Here is an 18216-nt window from a genome sequence, read left to right on the forward strand (position 1 = left end):
TGGATGGATATGTCCATTACAAGTCAATCCAGGGCAGAACATCACCCACAAATGGCACCACCAACCTTGCAGTTGCAAAACAAATCAAGGAGGAGAGCAGAAAGGAAGTGGAAGGGTGAAGAGATGAGTACCAAGCAAGTTGCTCAGTAATGAGGAAAACAAAGAGCTCAGTTTAATATTCTTGTTTATACTTTCAGACTTCTACTGGGAGCTCTGTCTTTACTCATGATAAATGTTTATCTTCAAATACTTATGTCCTTGGTTTAGGAGGCAGACTTCCTTGCATTGATGCAGCATTTGTAGTTGGTTTGGGTTTTTTTTTACACTTTTTCACCTGAGGCAAACAGATAAAAATTTCACCACTTTATGTACTACCAAGGGCCTTTTCATGCTGCTAATAAGGAAGTAATGCATTGCTAGAAAGAGCAAACAACTGATTAGTTGTGAAATAGTCCCACTGATACTGAAACTAGCACTAAATCTGGAACTTCAGAAAAAGGAAACTCTTGTTTGGTGAATCCCTGAACGTTGTTGTGCCTGCTTTTACAGCTGTGCATTTTCTGGACAGAGAGTAAAATAAATAGTTAAGATTTACAGCTTTGCTCGCTTTTTTAAGGTCACACTCTCTTAATGAGTAATTGTTCATCCTGGCACTTGCTGCCACTAAAAGAGTTGATAGCAACTCTAATACCAAGTCAGCAGTGATAGAGAGATGTGTCCCTAACCCCCAAAGACCTAGGGCTGAGGGAGAACAACGTCCCCTGCATCTTTCAGTCTTCTCTTCCATTTTTAAGCTGGCAGATGTATTCTGAAGGGAAGTCGCCTTCCTATACACACAGCTATTGCCACACTTATTCCCATAACAAATGCCTATTTTTACAGTCAGACTAATTTTTATTAGTATTTCTTTATTTTTGATAAGTCATATGGCATTGCTGCAAAGAAAAAAAATTGGTTTATGATGGCTTTTCCAATAAGTATCACTTTTATTCCAAGCTAGCAATTAACTCCCTGACTAATTTGTAACAATTTAAAATGAAGCATATAGCAGTATTTAGAGGCAGAGCCATGACATTTGTGTTTGGATGAGGCAGTGGTCACCAGCAGTCTCAATTTATCACTTTTAATTTAAACTCCCATGCCAATGATTTTCATCCTTAAAGCTATGACTGGCATTTATGGATTTCAAAATCAAAGGGAAAATAAGCTACAGTTAGGAATTCAACCACTCAGATCAATGAAAACTTGTTTTATAACTGAGTGTGCTCCAGTTAAATCCCCATCTGCCTGACAGAAGGAATTTAATGTTTCAAACAGTTCCTTTCCCACTTTAAAATGAGAAGAACTTTTTATTGCAGCACTAAGCCACCACTGGCTGGACAGGTGCCGACTATTGATGCTGTGTTCTCAGGAAATATTGTGAAGCAAATAAAGGTGAGTGCACCAACCTAAAGAACCATGAAATAATAACCAAATGTCGATCCCTGACCTGTCTGATTATTGCTACTGTTCTCTTTTCAGACATTTGATGCACTATTTCACTGCTGGAAGGTAGTAGCAAAAACTTGAGAGGAATTAGTAAAAGGAAAAACATACTTAATATGAATCTACTGTGAAAATAAATGTCAGATTTCTGAACCACTTAGAAGGTGAATAATCTGGATTATTTGGTCCAATATCTTGCAATTAGAAGTTAATTTGATTTAGAATTATTTTATATCACTTTAAAAGGTTAAATAGATAGGTACATGTGGCCAGAGAGCTGCTGCCACAAGTACATTATTTTTATTTTTATTACTTGTTAAAATATGTACTAAAATAAAGACTGAATAGAGACATCCACATGTCTGTCTATAGTGGTGTCATAAAAATACTCACCCACCCAGGTCAGGAAAACAGAGAGTGAAAGAGAGAAACAGAAGTCCATATATTATTCCATACAATTATATTATTACACAATAATAAACAATCTTTTTCTATGTAATCTGGGAAGTAATTGAAAAATGATAAAATATACTTAATGTGGATATTTGGATGGAATGCTTTGTTTTGGTTTGTTTTCTAAATAGCCTTGACCATAATTTTCCATGGAGAAAGAGATGCTATGATTTCCTATATAATTCCTAATCTATTGGTAAATCACAATTTTTTGTTTTGAGATCACCAAACACCAAAAATTTTGGCTGTGAAACAGCCAAAGATGATTTGAGGGCCATTTTCTCTCTCATTAGTCTCCATGTAAATCCTTAAATTTAGAGGATTATCTACTCCCACTCAACTACTCTGAGTTGGTTCCCTTCCCAATTTATCATCCAGTAAAGCAGCCAAAGGGAACCTGCTGCACTTTGTAATGAAATGTCCCACACAGGAAATAAGCTTCAATAAATAAAGCCAGGTAAAAAAATCAGTACCCATTAAAGGATTGATCATATATATTTTGTTTTGCATAAAATGGCTGTGAAAGTCACTAGAAGTAAAATTTCTTTTATTGAAATCTGGAGAATTGGTATTACTGCAGATGAATTTGTGTGTGTGCCATTCTCATTTTCTGTTCAAATATTGCAGTTTTTTCAAGGATTATCAAATATTGCTGTAACTCAGAATAATGGATTCTTTTCATTCTTTAAAGTCCATAGAGTATACTATAATAATATTTACCCTTATTCATTCTTTCTATCTGTAATTATTGCAAGTGTATCTAAAACCCCCAATAGATAAACAGAAATATCAAAGAAGAAAGAACAAATAATCTGAAAAAGTTCCATGGAAAATATGGAAACATTACAAATTATTTCCACAAAATTAAATATTCTTACTGCAAATAGAAAGATGTTAACATATCAACCTGTATTTAGTTTTAGACTAACAGATAAGTGACAAACTATTATTTCACACTATTTATACATATATTGAGAGACTTCTTTTTATAATATATGGACGCATGCAGAAACAAAACTATATATAGTATTATGCCTTTTTTAATCCTTCAAATATCTTTAATTATAGGAAAAAATCATATTGATATTTTAATTAATTTTAATCTTCCATCAACTGAGACTAATAGTGATGTGCTCATAAAAACTGACATATATTCCACCCACTCCAGTTGTTTGAAGATGTCAGCATTATCCTCCCTAAACTGCCTTAGAAAGCCACATTTTTAATGTCTGACAATAAAACCATCATCTTGAAAGGTAAACAAATTTTACTCACAGTGCTGCTTAAAGGAGCTTAGCTTTATGATGTTTATGAGAATGTAAAGATTATCTAGGAAGTTTATCCAGAATTCGACTACAGATATGAATATGGAAGACCAATATGTGCATGGACTTTTCTTTCGGAATTTTTCACCACCCAGAACTGTGGCTGTAACATCCCTGATGCTTAGCTAGAAATGGCAGGCCATCTTTATGAACCAGCTGTGTTACAGAGCTGTGGTTAACAGAAAAGGAAGAATTATAAAAGGAGATGATAATGAAGCAAATGTGATACTAGATAAGTTTCTAAACAGATCAATAGATAAAAGCTTCTGCAGCACATCCCTAACCCTGCAGATACTGCACTGAGAAACACTTTGGACTGTGGCGGTAAAACCTTACAGTCCATGGTGATGCCTTGGTGTGTTTGGGGCGGGGCTGGAGGGGCTGGAACACAACTTCCTTTTACATCAGCTCTATGGGTTGCCCCATGAGAAGCTATTCTCAGTGAAATTTACCTTCATAAATCTCACAAACATTTTTTTTGCTCAGCTGAGATGAATTAATTTTTAGTGTTACAGTGTGCTGTTTCATGCAGCAAAGGTTACCACTGACACTGGCACCACTGAACCTGATCGTTTCAGAAAAAGGTCAAGGAGATGAATGCAGATTAAACTCTGCTCTTCTGCTCGAGATAATTTCCCAGCACCAAAATAATACACATCAGGGAAGTAAGTTAATACAGCTCTGCAGCCACATTTTTTCTCTGAAGAGGCACAGATTTTCATCTTCCATGCTCTCAACTTGCTTCTTTGACCAAAAAAATTCACTTCCAATTTCATGCAAGCATATTTAAAGTTAAATGCTATTCAATACCACATTAGAAAAATGTTATTTCCTCTATTTACTTTCTCTGAAGATTTCCTTAGTCAGAGTTGCATTATTTATAAATTGAAATCAATACTTTCTGTAAATTTACATAGAGAGATGCTGAAACAACAGTTAAAATATTTTTCCCTTTTTAGAATAAATTGTATCTGTGAATGCGATATCAAAATATTATCTCATGTCTAGTTAGTAATATTTTTAGCTTGACAGAAGAAGATATGAATTGAGGGAAAAGGCAAACTCATATTTTCTCTATTGTTGATAGACTGCAGCCCATCATCCTTGACCTGAATTTCCTCAATCCCAATACTCCCCTACCCTACCCTGTACATTTTTTTAGCCCTCATTGATCTTAAATTACAGGATAAAAGAAAGAATTGTTAGAAAATTTTAGAAGAACAGTCTAATTATGAATAATAGAGCTTGGAGATTAATACCATGTATATATGAACCAGTTACTGGAATCAGACAAAATTTTTTACAGAAAAATTTGAGCTAATATACTTTAATGGTAATTAATGTCTGAACTGTAAAAGTCAGTATTGGAAACTAGCTGAACAACTTGTGGTTTATAGGAACATACAACAGCTGTTTGCCATGTGTAAGAAATTAGAATTTATAAATCACTTAGAAAATGTTCCTTAATCTCTAAACACTTCAATACAATTATAGATCAAGCTCATGATTTAAAAGCTGTTGCATGCATTATTAAAAAAAAATATGGAAAATAAAAGTTTAAAAACACAACTTTAAATTCAGACAGAATAAGCACAAAGACGATTCTGGCAAATGTAAATTCATTCAAAGAATGATATTTAATTAGAATTGAAGCAATTTATAAGGTTTGTCATTAATATCAGCAGCAAAGTTGTGACTAGTTATCCAAGTACTGAAGATGAAGCAAAAGAGCTAAGCAAGAGCAGAGGAGTGTTCAGGGAACAGGAGCAGAGCTAGGACTACCTTGCATTTTTATCCAGTGGGACATCTGTAACTGACTGGCAGTGAAACAGCTTTGGGACATTAAATCTAATTTTGCAATTAGAGATTGCTTGTAAATATTTGCTTTAAAACTTCAGTTTTAAAATACTGGGAGTTTAATATAAAAGATGACATTGTTATTTCAAAAAAGAAATAAGGTGATGAAATAAGTCCAATTAGCTGAATAAACCTATTTTTAAAAACGTATTAAATTTTTTTAGTTTATTTTTCATACTACAAGTTCTTTCATTACCGTGGCTCAGTCTTTCACTCAGATTTGCCATAGAAATGGTTTTGTGTGTCATCTTCCTTCTCCTTGTGGCTATCCTGACTCTACACGTAGATAGCAAAATAAAACGCTTGTATCTGATGCAATGTATGTCACTTTAGCAAGTGAAAACAACAAAAACCAAAATACTCTGAAAAGCTAGTCCTTCACAGAATTAGTTGCACTTGCTACAGGTCAAGAAGTATGAAAAGGATTTTAAATGGTTTTATTGAAAAAGTCCACTTTGGAACCTCTACCCATTTCTTGAATATCTGATATTATTTCTGCTTAATTGAAGTTTTTAAGGGAAGCCTTAAAGTAAGAGAAGCAAAGAAAAATATGCATATTTAATATGCAAAAGTCAGTTCTCACTGGAAACCAGACATTGCATGCTGGATGGAAATAAGATTTAGCAGATCATGAGAGTGCTTTTTTTCCTTTTTTGTCCCTGGCCAAGAATGCATCCCCCAATCCTGACACTTCTTGTCTCATCTCTGACAGATGAGGATTCACACTCAAATATGAAGTCTCACTTCACATATATGTTTTTAAAATACAAGAAAGGGTGTTTTTAAATACAACATGCACTTCTAAATTAAATATTAGGTGTGCATACCTTGGCTACTATAAACTTTCCAGAGGATAAATCTTTATTATTCATTCATAGGAGCACAGCATAAATTTTACCACAGTAGGAAAACATTTAAATATGCAACACAGATATGAAGAGAGCAAACAGATGTTTCTCATTGTTAGTCAGGGCAGAAAAAGGTAAAACCACTTTATTGGAAGTATCTTGAAGCTAACAGAGCTGTAAAATAAACTTCTAAATCTTAGGAAACTATGTAAATTTGAGTCTGCTCTCATTCCAAAGTGCACCATTTAATGCCATTATTGTGTGTAAATTAAAACTATTTCCAAAATGTGAGCCTAAGGCAAATGCATAGGGAAGAGTCAAGAGTTGTTGAGTCTAATGAAGAAACTACTTTTAGGAAGCAAATTAATCAGGCAAACTGTAGAAACACTATTGCTTTAAAGACCCTGAACATTATCAGAATTGGTTTGTAATTTCCTGTGTCTTTCATTTTGAACACACTCCCTAAAGATTTGTGTCAAAGTCATAAGATGTATAAACATGAATTTTTTTAAGATTGACCATCCATGATGAATGTCTTCCTTTACTACACTTAACCAAAATCACTACTTTTACCAAGAATGCAACAGAAATCATAATTTCACTTATCATCCACTGTAAACACCAGCGTTTCCTTTGGTTTTGTGTTGCTCTTGTTTTTTCTGGTTTGGTTGGCTGGTTTTGTTTTTCAGTGAAATATTTTTCAGAAATGTTTCGGTAAACTTTGAAAACAGAAGGTTCTTGATGTGACTCTTAAGATTTTCCTGAGTTGGTCAATCAACATTTGTTGCAGAAGTTTCTGATTCACTAATTCAGTTCATAGCTGAAATACCTTGCTTCCTACCCTGACTAGAATACTCAATGGTGATCCTTTCCACTGTGTATCATTCACTGTGAGAGGTTCCAGATAACTGAAATGTGCTTAATTATCTTAACATGGTTCTTAGGCAAGTGTGGAGATAGCACCAATGAGCTTATTTGACATTCTAGTTAAAATCACCAAAATCAATAAATACACATTTCATTCTTAGGGGTTTTAATCATGGGCTGAATGCCCTTCACAGCTACTGACTACAACAGGAACAAACAAAATCAAGGCATATTTCTTATCTCAGTGCTGTGTGCCTGCCAGTTTCTTTGTACTATTTTACATATTTCTCCACAAATGCCCCTTTCACAAACTGAAATAAACTATTATTATTGAATAAACAAATTGTTGCAGCACTTGGGTGTTGCATTTTAGCGACTACCACTTAAATCAGAAATCTGCTGAAAATGCATGTCATGGACAAATTGCTAATGTTTACAAATAATGGTGCACTCTGCAATACAATAAAAGATTACATAAGCTGAAAGACCACACTGGTAAGTAAATTGTGAGAAAAAATACAGCATTGATTAACCTTTCCCCTTCTCATTCAAACTAGAATTTAATTTTGCTCTCCTCATATTGTGCAAGTGAGAGGAATGTATCTTAAAATATATTCATTGGCTAACTCACTTATGGCTAATTCTGGTATATGAGAGATGAAAGTAAATGCAACCAGGTTGACTTTTGCTGCCTTAAAAAAAAAATATGACTGGTCATCCAAATTTTCCAGCAGAAAAAGAACATATCTGTTAAAAAATTATAAGCATTAAAAAACCCATTCAAAAAATAAAAAAACCCAAGATAGTTTCAAAAGCACTTTTCTGCTATGAATACTGTATAATAATCAGGCATATGTGCAAAGAAACATCAGCTACAAGTAGTGTAGCTGTACAGAGATGACCACCAGATGAAGATCTGTGATTAATAACTATGTTGCACAAACACCTTGGCTCTAAACTCTTAATTCTGGCAGACCTGTACAAGTCTGAGCACTGAGAGGCAGAATTTCTTTCTTGTGGTTTTCTTTCCAATTGAAAATGTTGAATTCATATACTCACTGCTATAAATATGCATACTCATATCATTAAACACACTGAATATTGATTGCATAATGATAAATTAATTTAAAAATATATTGTTTAAATGTATTATCATGCATCTTGAGCCTTTTTAAAAATTATAATTTTTACTGTCTTCACATCACACTACATATAGACGTTTACAGACTGTCCCTAGTTAGTTACCAAGAAGTTGATATTTCTCTTCAAATTTTTTACGAAAATAGTATCAGCGATGCTAACAACAGTGCAGTGTTGGGTGGAACTCTCAATGTAGCTGTAGATACCCAGTAAACAAATGCCAAAAAGTTTTTTTTAATTGTCATCTATGAAAATATCATGTTCTTTCATGTGGGCTTAAGCTCTAGCAATGTCCGATGGAGGGTTTTGTCACTGTTTCATAACGGGCTTTTATTTGATCTGCTATTCCAATAATCAGCCATTACAAAGATCTGTTCCTTTAGATTTATAGCTGTTAACATAAACAGTTTGGAAGATAGTTCAAAGGGGCTTCATTGTGCCATTATGAAAAGAGAGGCCTTCTTGACTTTAAAGTCACAAATGACAATCTTGCCTGTAGAGATATGAGACTTGGGGAAAAAAAGGAAAGTTGACTTTTGATTAGGGTGGATGTTGGATGCTACTGTGGGAATCAATTTAGTATGAATGAACACAGAATTCCCCTGCCACCCCGGTGGGGATCCTGAAACTCTACTGTCACCAGCCACAAGGATTAATCTTGATAAACTGATAAACTGTCCTGGTAGTGTTACTGAGACACAGCATGTCAGCTAGATGAGGCTCTTAACCACTTACATCATCTCTGCAGTGCTTACAATACTTCATGCCTTTAATTCAAGGTGATACAGTCGTGTTTATTCCTGGAAGAGACACCGAAATCCTTCCAGGTATTTATCAATTCCCACAGCAATGAGTGATAAGAGGTTCCTCTTCCTACAGACTGTCTCCACTGAACTATAAACATGTCTGAGGAGCCACCTGTACTAGAAATAGACCTTATCTTAGTTAGAAAAAGGAATTAGATTAAACACTTCTAAACACTGGCAAGATTTTATCATCAGATTAGGAAACATCACCTAGGATGTATCTGCCAATGGCTCACATAAAGTAAGATGTATTATACAATAGAACCCTGATAAATTTGCACTTTTGGGGTCTGACTGAAACTCTCAGCTGTCAAAACTAGACAGACACAGAAAATGAGACAAGTGTTTAATACAGTGTGTTAATACAGTAGGGTGTGTGCCCTCAGAGTGAAGCTTCTTGTGCCTCAGATTCTACCAGCTGGTAGCAGGTCTGATGTCAGAGACCAGAGTCACTCACAAACTTCAGAATGGAGCAAGGAGAAGACTTTCCAGGATGCAGTGGCAGAAAGGGAATTTCTCCAGTGTAAACTTTCCACCACTTGGGATATGTCTCATACTGCCACTCCTTGTAAAGTTAAAAAAAGTTAAAACTCCCTCTGATCTAAAGGAATAGAATGTATGAATGCAGAGTGAGTGAAAGCATACATGGACTGTTATTTGGAAATAGGAACTACTGGTCTAAGTTCTGTTTTGCGTAATTATTCATGATTTACTACTTTAATTATGCATGAAAAACCTCAAGTACTTTTGAATTTTCTTTAGGCAATGCAGACACTATGGGATGCTAAGAAAGTTGTATATTGAGATGTCTCTTCCTTCCATTAGTCATAAGGGAAACATAAATCACAATTCAGCATATAATTCTCTGCTTCTTCACACAATGATGTAAAATTGATTGAGCACAATTACTTTGTACTCAGCATATTTACTGCTGTATAAAACTTCCTCTCATAAACAAAAGGCATCCAGGCACTTTTCTGAACAATAGCATTGTTAAACATTTTTTGATGAGGCTTTTTGTGAAAACATGTTTTATCTTTCAGTTGTTTACAAATCACTTTAGCAGTGATTTGGGAAAGTGCTTTAACATGTACTAACGCTCCTTCTTGAGCATGAACTTTGCTTAAGTGCTTTTCTGAGCAGAATCCTGTTTATCTGTCCATTTATCTGAGTTTAAAGTGGGGATTTATTCTGGTATTTCAAAACACTTTGAAACAAAGCTACTCAAGGATCGCATACAGATCACTTCCTTCATCTCTCCATCTGAAACATTTGTACTTCCTAACCCACCCTGCCCTATCCTTGTTTGCCACACTGGCTGGACAAGACACGGCACATGCTGTGACTGCTCAGGACCATAAATAGAGAAATTTTCTTGGCTAGCCAGTTAATAGGCAGACTGAGTGCTCAGTCAGCTGGTGTAAAACAGAAAGCAATCCTCACATAGGTGAACTTTCAACTTGCAGACCTAACCAGGGGTTTGGTGACTGAAGGGTCATTCTTCACAATTTGGTTGAAGCTTTTTTGCTGTTACCAAACTCATGCTTGCTAATGGGTTCATATTTCTTTGTGGTGCCTGACAGACAACATGACCACAGAAATTTTGTTTCCTAATAAAGCCAAGGGTTAAAAACCAAGCCTATGGATGTCAAACTTACGAGTCCTTGTATAAAATGAAAGGAAAAGGTAATCAATATTACCAAGCGAATTTTACAAGACTTACTCATATTAATGTTAGTAATTTTTTTTTTAGTATTTGATTGGGTCTGGTAATGCTTTAGACATCAAATTACAGAGAGGTTTGAGGGATGCAGTTTGCAAAGCCTTTTAAAAGTGTTACTTTCCTTCAGTCTGCTTCTTGTCACTGTTAATGCTGAGTACTGCACTTAATCTTGTTGACACTTGTGACTGCATGAGGAGGCAGTTAAGATTTTAATATTAGTTGTGGTAGGGCTCTGTGCATAAAAATCAGCTTTAATCACTTTTGAATTAGTTAACTTCTCCTGTCAGCAAATATTCCTCCTCTTTGATGCTCTCAGACTACTCTCTTCACTAATGTGGCAGAATAGGATTCTTCCGTTTCTGTGGATGCCCACAGAACTCTTCACTAAATTACTTTATTCAGCAATATTGTTCTCCAAAAAGAGAGAAAAGAAAACCCCCTGAAGAACAAGCTAATAATTTTGCATGTTTAATGATGAATCTGTTAATTTCACATAAACCAGTCAAAAGAAAAGGCCACTAGAGGGAAGTAAATCCAATATGCTCAAATAAAATTAAAAAAACTGCAAAAACCTACTCTAAATGATTGTTGCTAAAAGAATGGCTTGGACTTACAACAGCAGAAGATTTTGGTGTGTATTCTTAACAAAGATATGACAACTGAATAAAGCAATTACTGTATTTATAAGGAGGTCTTGCACTTCATGCAATGTGCATACCAAAACCATTAAAACAGTATGTAGGAAAAGACTGCATATAAAAAGGTAGTATCAACATGGGATAAATATGTTGTGTGGGTATAATTTATTGTACACCTGTATCTTTCACATTAGACACATATCAAATGCAAAAAAAAAAGGATTTAAACCAATATTTTTGGACTTCTGGAAAAGCAGTCCTTGTAAAAATGAATATATTTTTGTTGTCATGTCACATGCTTAAACTCATGCAGTAGCTACTACCCATTTCATAAGAATTTATAAGGAAAGACTGCCAAAAGTGAGTTTATAACAAAATCTCTGCAATATTCCAAAGCTTTAGTTCTACAGCTTACTTTTCTGAGGTTGGATACCCTAGCTTTTTCTATATCCCTCCATATTTATGACTAAAAGTAACTCAAAAAGATGTCCATTTTTCTCTCCATACTTTCCATCAACAAAAACTCTGTGAAGTTTCTTCCACATTTCATACATAATTTGCATTTTTCCTTGTCCTTTTAACTATATAATCACCATGCTTATAGTTTTATACAACTACACAGTCCGTAAGCCTACAGAGATGGTTTTTTCTTTATAACTACATTTTATATACGACTCCATTTCATTTATTACAGTACTTTCTCCTGCAAAGCTGTCTTTTTATATCCAGATAAACTGACAGATATTCTGAAAATCTGGTCTTAAATCCTCTGATGCCTTTCCAATAGCATTTTTAGTAATGTAAGACTTATTAAAGGGAATGCAAACAGTCTAGAGTTTACTGTCAGTGTCAAAAACTATCAAAGCATTGGTCTTTTCCCTGTTTTGAGTAAACCACAGAGAAAATCTATATCCTTAAACCAGGGACAGACAACAGCAAAAGACATTATTTTTTAAAAGCCCACCACTTAAATACACATCACAAGCTGTGTTCACACAGCTATTGTCCACTTTAAAAATGAACTGTACTTCAGGTGACCTCCACCTGGGTGAGCTTGGTGACTGCATTTAATACCATGGAGCAAAAGATCCAAAAGGAAGTTTCCACATGGGAAGTTTCTGGCACCTCACTTTCTCCCATTAGTGAGAAAGGAAAAGGGAGATGCAGGTTTCCAACATGATACAGTGCCTCAGTGCTTCAGGCAAGTCTTCAGTGCAAGGCCTATATATCATTAGGCATCTTATATCATTAGCTCTTCTGTTACCATCATGGACAGTGAGCAAGTGGGTTTTGTGCCTTTTCAAATAAATTTTCATGAATATTACTAGTATTACCATCACTGTCATTATTATCATCATCATCACAGCAAGCTGTTCATTTTTGTATGCCCAAAGGCAAATGAGTCATTACTTACTCATTGACAAAACTACTTGTCCCAGATACACAGGTAAGCAGATTTTTGCTAGGCTGATCAGTGAAAGAACCCAGGGCCTTCCCTACAAGTGGAACATAACAGGATGCTCCTGAACATTAGCACTTTTACTTTGCAGAAACATATAATCAAATGTGTTCTACTGCAAACAGCAGTTCTGCCAGCTCAGTTCCTGTTCTACATTAAACACTTCAGCTGCAGTTGCAATGTCACTGCACAGCAGGTGAAAAACATTTCTGGAACAAATGTCAGCAAGGGATAATTCTGAAATAACCTTCATGTCTACAGTTACACAAGCTAGAAGAGAGCAGTACTATATGGATTGCATTGTTGCTAATCTATGATGCTGTTTCCTGGCACAGTATTTCTGAAGAAGAAAAAGTTGCAGAAATAAACAAAAAATAGAGAGCTCTTTTAGTTCCCCATGTTCCTCACAGAGATTCACCTTGGACGTGAATTCAAACTGAAATGGGGGCAAGAAAAAGCTCAAAACAATAATTCAAAGTTTACAATTAAAGGAATAAAAAAGAATCTATTAGGATAGCTCGCCTGAGCAAATGGTTCATACAGATGCAGAAGAATATTACAGTGAGGCAGGTTGTATTAGTGCTATGAAACACAGATACCAAAGAAAGAGAGTTCACTTTCCCTCTGCCTTCCAATTCTTATTTTGGAGTTGTAATGGATAACCTGTGTGTTTTACTCTTGCAAAACTGCAGTTGCAAAAGCACCAGACCGACCCTAGCCCTGATGAGACACTGACACAGCTGGTCTCTGATGGCTAAAGCCTGCACTTAATTTTAAACAGAAAGGTATGGGTTTGGGCCCTGTGTAACGGGGTCAAGGGCCACCTGCCAAAAGCATTTAATGATGATGCATTCCCTCATCAGCAGAAGCTGAAAGTCCTCACGGAAAGCACTTAAAAACATTCAGCAGTCTGCAAAACCCCCTAACCACTGGCTTCCAAGAAAAACCCCCTAACCCAGCTTCCAAGAAACACGGGATCTTCGCAGAGAGTGCCCGGGTGGCAGGGGCACAGCGACAGACTGGCACTTACCGTCTTGGTCTGTGGTGACCGTGATGGCTGTGAACTGCTTGGGGGAGAAGCTGAGCTCCGAGACACCATTGGTGGCCTCGATCTCGAAGGTGTAGTTGACATGAGACACGAAGTCAAGCACGGTCACGGAGGAGTTGGTGAGCCCCGTGTGCCGGGGGATGAAGCGGATGCCGCCGCCGCAGATCTCGCACTGGCTGGCGTCCGAGCCGCATTTCTTGCACACCACGCTGTAGGTGAGGTCCTTCCTCCCGCCCGTGTCGCTCGGGGGGCTCCACTCCAGCATCAGAGCTGTCTCGTTGATGTTAAAAACCACATTCCTCGGAGCAGAAGGTGGCCCTGCAGAAAAGGAGGGGAAAGCCTGGTAAGCTTTGGAGAAAAAAAATTGCCTTGAGGCAATTATTTGCAAATAAGAGCTACATTTCAATGACAGATTCAAAAAGCTGTCTACATACAATCCTTGAAAATAAAGAACAATAAATCAGTGACATCATAAAAAGATGAATAATCAAAATAACTTAGAATTAATTCAGAAAGAATTTAAGGCAACACAAAAAAGACTCAGGAACGTCAAACCTAGACTAGATAACACAAATTTTGAATAAATGGCTCTTGATGCTGTGGGATACTGAGGCAGAGATCTAACCACAAAGTTTATATCCTTATTTCATGTCTAGTAATGCAGGCTTTTCTGAGACTTAAAATCTTTAATGCTTTGTAAGAGACAAATTGAGTAATAAATAAATAACAGCTTTGGAATAAAGACAAGAGGTAAAATTGTTTGTATTAGTTTTGCACTGCCAGATATTTCTTTCTATCCTTCACAGCTTATCCCCAGGGATTTCTTTGCTGCTGTTCATTAACAGGGTTAGGTGGCAACAGGCCAAGACTATTAGGCATAAGAAACAGTTTACAAGTTTTCTTTCTTTCTCACCTGGCATCTCATCAGCATCAGGATTAACAGAGAACACATCAATTTAAAGGTCTAAAATGATGATGAGGAAGTGGGAGAAAAAGTACTTTAAGGCTATGAGGAGGAATGCAAAGACAAGAAGCAGGTGTTAGAGCTGTCTGTGCACTGCCAGAGAACCACAAGCGACCCACTTCCAATTTCCCACTCATCACACAACAGTCATAGACTGTCCAACAAGTTTTCAGCTGCTTGCTGACTTACTGTGTAGGGTCACATGGAAATCATCTAAGGCTTCATATATATATATATATAGAGTGATCTAGTGATTTCCCCCTGTACTGAGCACTGGCGAGGCACCTCAAGTCCTATGTCCAGTTCTGGACCCCTCACTTAAAGAAAGTCATTGAGGGGCTGGAGAATGTCCAAAGAAGGACAGTGGAGCTGGAGAAGAGTCTGGAGCCAAGACTGAAGAGGAGCAGCTGACGGAGCTGGGGGTGTCCAGCCTGGAAAAAAGGAGGCTCAGGGAAGACCTTATTGCTCTCCAGTGACAGGAGGGCACCGCCAGGTGGGGGTTGGTCTCATCTCTCAGGCAACAAGTGACAGAAAAAGGGAAATGCCCTCCAACTGTGCCAGGAGGAGGTTCAGGCTGGACATCAAGAAGAATTTCTTCACAGAAAGGGTGACTAGGCATTCGAATTTACTGTTCTCAGAGGCAGTGCAACCAAATTCCCTGGAGGTATTCAAGAAACCATGAGATGTGGCACTTAGTGCTGTGGTCTGGTTTACAAGGTGGTGATTGATCTAAGGTTAGACTTGGTGATCTTGGAGGTTTTCCATCCTTAATGATCCTATAATTCTATGATTCCCTATCAGATTCCACAGTCTAACAGAACTTTACCACCTAATTATTGTTTAGATAGGAATTAATGAAGGGGTGAAAGGAAAGAATTGTTACAGGATATCTGAATCATCTCAATTTCTTATTGTATTACTCTTCTTCCACTTAATATGTTTCAAGCATGCACTTACAGATGTATGATTTTCAAAATCAATTTGGAAATAATCCCAAAATAAAAATTATTATAAGAAACATGGACTTGGAAAAACATATATGTGAGATGACTGTGGTAAACTCAACTGCTGATCTCTGGGTTTTTTGGGCTGAATGAGTTGAATAAGCATTATATTCCCAGCCCTCAATAAAATCACAGTGTTTCACCAATGGTTAGCAGAACTTGGAAAACTTTCAGCTTGCTTTGCAGCTTTTGATGATTAATAAAACTGCCAACAGGACTTAGGCATAAAGTTTTGATTGAGACACTGGCAAAATTTTGAGTGAGCTTCTCCTTATTTCAAAGTTTTCATAAGCAGACTGAAAGGCTACAAGAAAATGACACCAGTTTGCAAATGACACCAGCTAATTTTTACACAGAGTGTTACATTCATAATTTTTAAGTGATGCCTTTTATTTACTTATGTGGCATAAGCATGAGTATAAAACCTGGAATGATTGTAAATAAAAAAGCTAGTATTGTGTGGGAGTGCCAATATGAATAATAAACATTAAGCTTTTCTGTGGACTGTAATTCAGCCACTTTTTCATTTCTGGTATTTACTTGTAACTTTTAATAAGAGAGTAATTAACTTTGCCCCGCAATAAATGATGAGTTACCTGCTGGATTTCAAGCATTTGATATTTAAAATAGATGGAAATACTACACCACTTTGCATTTTTTTAGTGAATAAGAAAGTTTAAAATCTTTTGAATGGATGAGCATTTATTAATACATTTATCTGTCCAGAGTTTACGGTTAATAGATCACCTATCTTCCCACAGAATAACTATGAGGATAACAGTTCTAGCTACTCTAGCAAACAGTCCTGAGATTGGAATAAGCTAAAACCAGCACACATTACTTCAGCTTCAGTTTTTATTCTTTATATTCAGAAGACAGGAATAATTATGTTTCCTCTAAAACCATGCTGTGAGAATTAAATAATGACTGGATCTTAACAAATTCCCGCTGTTAAAACCATGGAGGAGTTTTAGGAATATGGAGGATGAGCTGTAATTGCACTTCCATATGTGAGTAACTTTAAGTAGATGAATAATCCCCTTGAAATAATTGGTAATATTAATGCACGTAAAACGAAGCAGCTGTGTAATTGCTTGAAGGATTGGAGTCAGTGTTCTAAAACTGGCTTGAATTTAGTCTTGCATAAACTATAGATGTATGACAACAGGTCATCACAGCTCAAGTATTTTTGATATTATTTCATCAATTTTGTCAGGCCCAAACAGGAATGAATATGAACCTGGGCAATAGGAGGGTTTTGTCTGGCTTTGTGGATTTTGATTTTCTATCAGATTTTCCTTGTACTATATGGAATGGCATCTACAGAAGAACCAATACAGTACATAAAATACTCTTTCAAAAAGATATTTTTTTCTTTTGTACTAGAGTGAAAGTTCTTATAGTCATGGTTTGTGACTCATTTTTCAGTTGTAAGAAAAATCACATATTCTTGTGAAAAAGGAAAACTATCAATTATGTTAGAGGTGCGTTACAGTATATGACTGTCCTCTTGCAAATGCAGGAAAAACCCACAAATTCACTTCATACTCAAGGCCCCTCATGCCAATTTGCATGAGGATTAAATAGCTTTTTAATTGCTGTTAAATTATGCCAGTTAAATTGTGATTTCATGCAAATATTAAGCTGTAATGACACACAGTGAATCATTTACTAAGATTTAGAACTTGGAACAAAGAAAGACAATTAATTGTAATCCTCAGATTCAGCTAAATTATGTGTCACTGGGCTTTTATGAATGTGGCCTGATTGCTTTGTTATCATTTATAAATTATACAAAGATTATTTGGCACATTGGAAAAAGCTGGCAGCAATACCCTTCTGCAGACATCTGTATGCAAAGCTCTTGGGGTTTTCCTTATATTGATTTTTAAGAAAAACAAGTACATTGGTGAAAATAAGGGATCCTTTCCTCACAGCAAAATTCATGACTTTGAGTTTTATGCGAAATAATAAAATACAGTTCAGATGGATGAGCATTATAAAAACATGCAGCTCTTCTGCTGAGATGGAACTCAGCCAGAGCATGAGTAATGTCTTTTGCTTCATTTACAAATTACAATGAGGAAGTATTTTGACACTTTCTGTGGAGGAGACTGGCGTGGATGTCTTACGGTGAAACAGGTCTACTCTGAGCTGAGTTTGTGCCTCATGCAGTGCTTGCACCTCATCTCCTTTTAGTGCGTTCTCTTCCTCTTGGAAGGCAAAGTGCATTTTCCTGTGTGTGGAGGGAAGAGGAGCAAACCCAGCACTGCAGAAGTCTGGTGAGGGCAATGCAGTATTTTACACACTTGAGAGTGAAGACTGTCTGGAAAACAGATTGTTACTTTTTAAGTCCATTATAAACTATTGGAATCTTAGAATTTTATGTCATTTGACTACTGAGGTTACAGCAGAAGGGCAAAGATTAACCAACACCTTAGGATACTCAGAATCAGCATCTGGCTGTGCCCCTCGAGTTCATAATTGCATTTCGGTATGTAGCATAGATAAATAATGTCACTTGATGCAGAATGACATTCTTCCCTTTTCACTTCCTCTTTTCCTGTGATTTTCCTGTGAGGCAGGCAGGAAGAATGGA

At 36.3% G+C, this 18216-nt stretch overlaps 1 protein-coding gene across 6 annotated transcripts in view; it reads right to left on the reverse strand.

Moving 5' to 3' along the window:
• The window catches only part of EPHA6 (EPH receptor A6), a 380709-nt gene that overhangs the window by 181091 nt on the left and 181402 nt on the right, over nt 1-18216 (reverse strand). For all 6 annotated transcript variants that reach the window (XM_072923989.1, XM_072923993.1, XM_072923978.1 and 3 more), the window contains one exon: nt 13632-13967. In XM_072923989.1, coding sequence (XP_072780090.1) covers nt 13632-13967 — 336 coding nt within the window. The remainder of the gene's footprint in view (nt 1-13631; nt 13968-18216) is intronic.

Source organism: Taeniopygia guttata, chromosome 1 (genome assembly GCF_048771995.1).
Source record: "Taeniopygia guttata chromosome 1, bTaeGut7.mat, whole genome shotgun sequence".
Classification (NCBI taxonomy): domain Eukaryota; kingdom Metazoa; phylum Chordata; class Aves; order Passeriformes; family Estrildidae; genus Taeniopygia; species Taeniopygia guttata.